We start from the raw sequence: 8697 nt of genomic DNA on the forward strand, positions 1-8697 counted from the left end.
CCTTATTTTAACGAGTATGACAATAAATTATCGTGGAAAAATGACGCAAAAGTTCTTAAAAAGTACGATAAATTTTGGCAAAGCTAGCAAAATATTTACTTTTTTGAAAGAAAAGCATATCCTTGATAGATGTAAAACTTGTCAGCACGTTCAATGTTATTTATTTCAATTTCCAAGTAAAGTAAATAAGTTGGCGGCTTTTGAACAGGATTATCTCACTAGCCGCACATTTAATATGGTTTAGTTCTTCTAATGTCGGACATAGTAAAGTAAACGTGTTTAAATGCGACGATGATTTTCACAAATAACTTTAGAGTTGGGTACTAAGAAGCCTACTTTACAAAGTAACTTTGACAAAACATATTTAAAGGTTTCACAGAATTAAGGCCTTGTTCTCCTTACTTTCGGATGGGATTACTGCATAGCTCTACCTACAAGCCTCGATTTTCGAGCACTACTTTTAGTGCCAAAATTTTTTACCTCATTTTTTTAGTTATGCTGTGCTATAAGCATGTTAGGAATGATTTTTGAATCAAAAGTAAGCATAGTATTTTAAATAAAAGGTTTTTTCAACACCTTTTTCCTGATAATTGCGGCATGGAAAATTACCAAGGCTAAATAATACCAACAGCGAATGCGCATTGCTTTCTTAAAGCACCTCCTGAATTAATTTGGTAAGGTAATGATGAAAAAACAGAAAATAAGAATATTGCTTGTAGAATCGTGTTGTCTAATCACAGTCACTCCGCCTCACGCTCACCTGCCAGTTATCTGGTTACTGCGGATCCAACGGCTCCGCGACTTTTCACCTGACGGCAAATATGCCTTACTTGTAAGTATTTAGTATATGCTCAAGACTGGCTACTCTCCTGTTTCTCTATTACGTAGTCCGAATTAATTTTTGCCAACTAGCTTGCTAAGCATACCAAAGAAGGCGGCGCAGTTTTCGGTTTTCTCTATCTAAGCCAGTGACTATTGTGTGAGTATATTCACAAACTCTTAGAAGATTGATGTTCTTCAGCCATCTTAAAGCGGGGCTGATATGTGCAACCTTGCGCTAAACTCTCAAAATTTCCATCTCTAAAAACGGAAGAAATCTAGCTGATACATGATCGGTAGGTGGCGTCAGCATAATTAATTGCATTTATTTATTCGCTAAAATTTGACTTAAAGGAAAGTTAATACAGTATTATCCAATTCGTGTTTTTACAAGAAACACACTTCATCTTTAATCAACATCCATGGAGATGGTTTAGTCTCAAGTTGAAGTGGGGCAGCCGTGCCTTTGCAGCAATTACTTGATGTTTAATGCACTAATTAGCGTGGAAATTTTTGTCAACTTGACAGTTGCATCCTGATTATAAAATTTGGCCTTTGATAAATCAAATGTAGTAAACAAAGGACTTCATTAATTACTTGATAGTGTCACAAGGAGCACCCTTCCACGCTCACTTTGAATTGCAGAAAAATATTAGCAGTTTATTTTTTTCATTTTGAATATCATGGTGAAATTAAGATTTCAGAAACTCCTTAAAAATAAGCGCTTGCAAAAAAAGGAAAAAGATGAATCAGTGAATTAAACGTTTTTTATACCAAAATGTATTTTTTGGTTCTAATAAATGTTGATTAAGACGACGGATTATGTTGAGGTTCCAGTGTTCAACTACGAAAAGTGAAGCATATCGCATACTTGTGAATTCAAGAAGAATGCTGAAAAATGTGCCTGTGTAAATGTTTTTAGAAATTGAAAAACTGGTGTTTTCCTCGCAGAAATGCATCCAAAGCGGCCGAATAAGCCACTGAAATTGAATGGTCACGCGAGTGGAGCACAACAGCGCTCGGATCCCAGCGGTGCGACCCTCTCCGACAGGACAACCGTGGTGGTGAACAACACGGCGCTCCAACTCAAATTCAACGACCTCACCTACGTGCGGAAGCTGGGTAAGCTCTCACCGTCTTGGGAGACTAGCAGCTCAGATGACATAGTCCCAGCTCCATACTGCCCCTGTGGTGGCCATATAGCGAGAAGCTAAAAGACTTGCAGATTTAGATATGAAGCTAAAATAAATGTTATTCCACTCATCTTATGGGTCCCTTCTGGCGCCTTCTAGGATTACAAATCTCCAAGGTAGATATGATGAATTTGGGTCGCCGAAGAAAGGCTCCTTATTTTTTTAGTGCATCCCATGGATTGTGTCTGTATTCTTCTACTCGGCAAAATTCATCTATAAAGAATTGCCATGGGGGGATGGCCAGCGTCCCACAGCCAACATATAATTGTAGGAACACTCACCTGCAAGCAAAAAAATGTCGTTTTTGGATCATAATCACAAATTGCTTACTTCGTGGCAATATTGTTAGTAGTTCTCTAAGAACGAATCGGATTTTTTTCCAGTTTTTGATCCGTCAATGCCTGTAATGCAGACCTTAAAGCTGTGTGAGCTTCCCCCTCTGACATCTGAGCGCATCATTCAACCACCCAAAGGCAAGATTACTTCTCTTTTTGATTCCACCTGCGCCAACACCAGTTTATTGTCCGAGTTATTCCTGTAACAAGTAAAAGTCTGAAAGTTGCATTACCATAAATGAGTAAAAGAGCTGGAAATATGTTAAAACAGGTGTGATATGAGTGAGACTTCACCCCACCAAGGCTGTGGCCGAATCTGAGGGAGAATGAAAAGACCCACACAATGGATTACATTGATGGAATAAACATCATCTTACTAAAGTATGATGTGCAGAATTATCTTATCTAAAAAGCAACACGGCCTTATTACAGATTATAAATTCACGAACGAATTGTGAAGTTTAGTGGATAGAGGTCAAGCTATTCACCTTTGTAAGCCCATCTTTCGCCATTTTGGCGGTGCCTTTTGCACCCCACTTTACGATATCACGGCGTCACAGTGCCAACGCATTTACTGTTGGCGCCTTGTCAGACTCGCAAAAGTGCGCTGCGGTGTCGAGGTGACACTTCGTGCTTACGGGTATACACCGTCTCGAGGGTGCACCGCTTGGGCTGTGTTCCGGAGTTTTTTCATCTGTCTGGCATTAATTTTGCTGACTGAAGTGTAGCACTGAAGTTGACAAGCCATGCCTTAACTGCAACAGCCTTGCCTTTTATCATCAAGGACACGGTGGTTTACTAATAATTAAAGTGATGCCAAATTAAATTCTGAAAGTGAATTAAGATACAACATCTTATTTTATCCACACCTTAGAAAGACGTTCCAGTTTCCTTAAATATCGTATCCATGCAAAGCACAAAAACCCTCTCTATACAGTTTCATTGTGGTGAATTTAACGTCTTTTCCAACAGCTAATCTTGTGTATTCCATTTATTTGGGGTTTTGTTGGAGAAATCTAGTGTTTTGATAAGATTGGACCTAAGTTCAAGGAAGGGCATTTCGAAAATATTAAGGAACGGTTCTGAGAGTATGATTTGGGGTATTAGTTGACCTAAATTCCTGGCTTTGTGGGGAGCACGCTTGGCAGGTTAAAAGCGATTGAAAGAATTTAGAAAAGCTAAGAATGCCCAATTTTTTGAAATAATCGGAAAAAATTTTGATTTCTGCAAGTCAATCCCACTTACCACGAGACTTTTCGAGGTGTCAGTATCAAGTTGACAAAAGTACGGGAGGCCTTCGTCTCTCATTGAGACCTTCGGGTTAATAAAAATAACAGATTTAAAGGAATGAAAAGTATTTTTTTTGACATTTATATCCGTATCGCAGAGTAGACCCTCGATACAGAGATTCTATCAGCATGGGTGAACTATTCTGCTACGGTCGGCCTCTATTGACACCAAGCGTGCGCCAACTTTTCAAAATTGAAGGTTTCCAACTCTCGTGTGATTTTGTGACAGTTCATATGTCGATTATAGGCCCGGGATTAAGCATCCACGGGGTGATTAGACTGCCTCCAGAAATGACGGCTGTGCTGTGGGCTAGCAACGAAGCCACCACGGCCATTTATACTCTTCAAATGTCTTACTACTGGGTGGTTAAATGCCTCATCACTGTACCGCACAATCCTTGAAGTATTCCGTAGACACGAATAATCGCGGATTCTAAACAATCGTTCACAAGGAGCTTCGGAACCACACGCTTTTCTATGCACGCGCCGTCACCGTTGCCCGCGATTTTAATTATCACTGTTTAGACTGACCCAACCAAGACGTTTTCACCGAGTATTTAGCGCATAACAGGGCGAATTTAGCACTTCGAACTACATGGAGTGCCGACCTGGTATCACACTATTATACTTTTGTAAGGTTAAAAGGCTTGGCAGTATTTAAACAGCGTTTCGACTAGGTAATTATCCCAGCAGTGTTATTGTGCCTTTTCGGTATGTCAGGCTCGGGTCAGTTCGCAACCGTGCATCACATGCGGGTGAAGCGCAACGATGTGGTATACGACTTCGCGGTAAAGGAAATTAAGATTAGTCGGTCAGAGATGCTGAAGAGCCGCATCCGCCAGGAGTCCGAATTTGGTATTCGTATGTCTGTGTGTCCCTTCGCGGTCATCACATACGGGGTAATGGGCCGCGGCGACGACGTTCGCATCCTTATGGAGGTCATGGACAGCTCCGTCACCAATCTCTGTTTCAAAGTGAGTACATTTATCTCTCTGTCCCTTTATCCATCTTATAAACGCATCGGCCCAAGTCTAGGCGAAAAAAAGGCTTTCATACTTGCACATGAGGGCACGATCTTGTCGCTAGATTTCCTTACGAAATATACTTCATTCATCCATGACCGGAACCGGTAGAGAACCTCAGAAGTAAAAATACTGTAACCATATTTCACAGAGCTCTAGAAAGGTCAGTCTTGAAGACTTGTCGGAAGTCTGTTTGGATTTTGGTTCAGTTGAAAGCGTTGAGAGACATTAAACCCCATAAACTTCGTTGAAGCTCGAAATTGGGATTGAAATGTCGTAAATTTTGAACAGAATCACCTTTTTACTAAAGTCAAAACTTGGGTCTGACTGTCCAGTTACTAAACATCGGATCTACAAAATTAATTCGAATGCTCTTTAAGTCGCACTTCTTGTAGTTTTCTTTCAAGAATCGAGAGTGGCCAACGTGGACAACTAAAATATGATAATAATTGGGAAGGTCAGCCGTTGGAACTACCATAATGCTTTGAAGTTAAGGTGCCATCAGAAATTCGTACGGGGTATGCGTCGTTCATGCAGTGCTGAAAGTCTCTGTGTACGAATTTGAACAAAGTGTGGATCTTCCCAACTTCACTAGCGTCGCAAACATACGGATTACTGGAAATCGAGTTTTATTAACTTTAAAACCTTTGGTAAGATTTCCTGGCTATTCATTCACGTTCTGGCTGCAATGATTTGTGCACCAATAAAGGAAGTCTTCGTATCTTTGGGTTATTATTCAGATTTTTGGAGAATCGGAGGTATGAGTGACATCCGAATGGGATATTTAACGACTGCTGGGCACGTTTTGGCGGCATGGACGTTTTTACGCTCGACAGAGGTTGAAATTGTGCTGAAAGAAGGTGCAGCATTGGATTTTCTAAGAAAATGAGAGCAAAAGCTGATGAGCAGCACTAAAATATCCTAACTTCTCTTCGACAAAAATCACTAAGCGCTGTACTAACTCTAAATAAAGGAAGGATCCAAATCTGAATCCTGCATTTCAATAAGAGCAGACAACCTTACTTGAGTAAGCTAATGAGAAGAAAAGAAACTGTTGACATGATTTACGAGACTGTGGTATCAACCCACGGACTGACTGACTGACTGCGACTGTGTGTACCGTACTATGCTTGAAGAAGCATGTAAATGTAAGTTTATGAGGGCAAATTACCACGCATCAGAAAGGAGCACCTCTTTTGGATATGCAATAGGACTTGTTTGTAACTAAGCAAGTGAACCGTGTTATGCTTACAGTTCCACCTTGCTCCACTTGCTAGATATGCACGAATTATAGCCAATTTTAACCTCAACACAACAGTGCCTCTCTCTTGAGGTAAAAGCACTACTGAAGCACATATAAGTCAGGCTTTAATTAATAGCAATTTTTTTTATTCCATTTTGTTATTTGAGACGTGACAGAGTTTCTGACAGCACTATGAGGCTTCTTTCTGGTTTCATCCATTTGACCCAATTAGAGGGACCTAGCTTGGCTTGATATGCCAGAAGAGCACGTCGCCTTCATAACAAAGTGTGTAGTCAAAGGCCTTGACTTTCTCTGTCAACGCGATATCCAACACAGGGATGTCAAGCCGACCAACATGTTGGTCAATCGCAGTGGCTTTGTGAAGGTCAGTGAAGCTAATGTTTACTTTCATAAGTGCCACATGTGCAAGTGTACTGCTGCGCTATCACATTAGTTCTACCCTAGGATGGTGGCAACATTTCAATTTTCTTTAGACAGAGAGCTTCATTCCCACTCAGATCTTAGGGCCAGATCAACCACTACGATCCACTAGGTCGTTTTATTGTTCTCTTATAACATCGAAGCTTGGCCTATCGATTTGACCAATTCAACCGCCGCTCAATGCCTAAATTGTATTTATCTCCAATCCTAAAATATCCTACACCTATTCCATTGTTTTCGGCCCCAACGTTCCGCTTGAGTTACTACTTTTGTGGCCAGTTGCTATTAGAGTGATGAAGAACACTTACCACATATTTGTGACTAAAAAGTCGCCACGCAATAAGCGTGTGATGACGACAACGACTGAACTGGTTTACTTAAAAATTCACTGAGAAGAATAGACATCATTAGTCAACATCAAGTTTTTCTTATAATCATAGTTGAATTGATTGAAATAGCAGCTGTGAAGTAACATAAAAAAAAGCCCTTCAATGTACGATTATGAATAAAAGTAATCAATGCTTTATTACCTAATCCAAGTGGATTAAGTTAATTTAAGAGATGTCTGAATAACTCTTGTTGGTTTTGAAGCTTGTGTCCACATCGCACTAGCTGACGACAGCGCTAACTCGCACAGGAAGTTGTTCCTTTACCCTTGTTGTCTAACACAGTGTCCACTTTGGACTAAAAATTTGAACAAAGTTTGGATGATGGTTCAGCACATTTCTCTCATTAGCATGCTACTTAGGGAAATATTATTTAGCAGAGGTTTCAGGAGTTTAGAATTCTTCGAGTTATACTAAATAATGCTATAATTTAATTCCATAGGTAATAATAACAATACCCGTTTATAAGGCCTAAATAATCAGATAAAATTTGAGTTTCACCAACATAATAACCCACCACTATTTCCTTTTTTTCGAATGAAAATACTAGTAAAACATAAGGAAATATTAAAGCCCAAGATAATATTCCACAATCATTACAGGTAACCGGTTACGTTCCAGAGGAAATATTGGGATTTTTCCCTAAAGTTCTATTAACAAACTCAAAAAAATTAAGAGCTTAACTATACCCGTGAGCCTGTTTCACTCTTCATTTTGACAAAATTATGGTGGACAATTCAGTCTGACTTATCTTGATATCTCAATCCACTTACGACTACCCGAAAAAATGATAGAGTTAAAAAGAACTTTAAACGCATCTCATTGTACCTAGATATGTGACTACGGAGTGGCTCAGAAGATGGAAGGTGACGTTACAAAAACGAATGTAGGCACTTACAAATTCCTGGCGCCGGAGCGACTGGTGGGAGGAAGGCAGGAGGAGGGGTTCCGAATTCAGTCAGACGTCTGGTCATTGGGAGTTAGCGTCTACAACATTGTGACGTCTTCGATACCCTTCCCCGAGAACGCGACCATATTCGATTATCACAGTTACATTACGGCGAATGCAGACGTTGAACTGCCGACGGATAGACCGTACTCCCCTGAACTGCGTACCTTCGTCTCTTCTTGCCTCAAAGTTAACGAAGCAAACCGTCCCAACTACACAGAGCTGCTCAGATTGGACTTTATAGCGAATATCAAGATTAAAGAGCATAAACCCCTGTTCGGGGAGTTTGTGCGCCAAACACTTGATGACTCTTTGAGCACACCCGAGTAGCCTTGTTCTATCAAATCCCACACACACTCACACCCCGTCCAGTCTCTCATCCCCTGCAGTCCCTTTGACGACAGTTGTTTTAAAACCCTGACCTCCCTAACCGTTCTGAAAGTGTTGCAAGTCCTGTCCTCCCCGATTACCATCTAGTTTCCTATCGAAATTGTGCTGCCAAAGTGGTTAATTTTTCCCTGATAAGAGCATTCGTTGGTGTGTCTGCTTGCTTATTTTAAAAGCTTATATACATGAGAGAGCTACGACGAGGAAGTCTTGGGTTACAGGAGCACAAACTTAGCTTCCAAAGCGTGTGCTGTACCTATTTGAAGGACCAAATTACGAGATCTCTGCAATTATAACGGCATTCTACCAAAAGGAAGAACGAGTACGTAATTCCAACCAATCAGTGGTTTTGCGCAAAAAGCAAATCAAGAGTTTTTTAAAACATACCATGCCATATAAAAATGGAGGGAAACAAAATAAATGCATGTTTTAAATTCACTGCATGAGAAATCGACGACACTGTTATTGATAAGTCTTTTAAATGTCTTTAAGTACTGAAAAGTTGAAGTGAAAACCGCAGATAAATTGGGTTCTTAAAATGCGTTGAGATACAAATAATTACAAGAAAACAATACAAATGAAAGCTTTAGCTGTTGCAATACATTAACAATGACGTTAGTTATGTGAACAGGA

The 8697-nt window shown here is 40.1% G+C and overlaps 1 protein-coding gene across 1 annotated transcript; it reads left to right on the forward strand. All coding sequences in view use genetic code 11, as the record gives it.

The window, feature by feature from the left end:
• Positions 1-1772: 1772 nt before the first annotated feature.
• Positions 1773-8007, forward strand: EGR_01740 (Dual specificity mitogen-activated protein kinase kinase; the record flags this gene model as incomplete). The annotated part of the gene is made up of 4 exons (XM_024490989.1): positions 1773-1941; positions 4357-4610; positions 6134-6286; positions 7561-8007. The coding sequence occupies 4 exons, from the start codon at positions 1773-1775 to the stop codon at positions 8005-8007; spliced, it is 1023 nt and encodes a 340-aa protein (XP_024354445.1).
• Positions 8008-8697: the final 690 nt, after the last annotated feature.

This window comes from Echinococcus granulosus, assembly GCF_000524195.1.
Source record: "Echinococcus granulosus chromosome Unknown EG_S00007, whole genome shotgun sequence".
Classification (NCBI taxonomy): Eukaryota; Metazoa; Platyhelminthes; class Cestoda; order Cyclophyllidea; family Taeniidae; genus Echinococcus; species Echinococcus granulosus.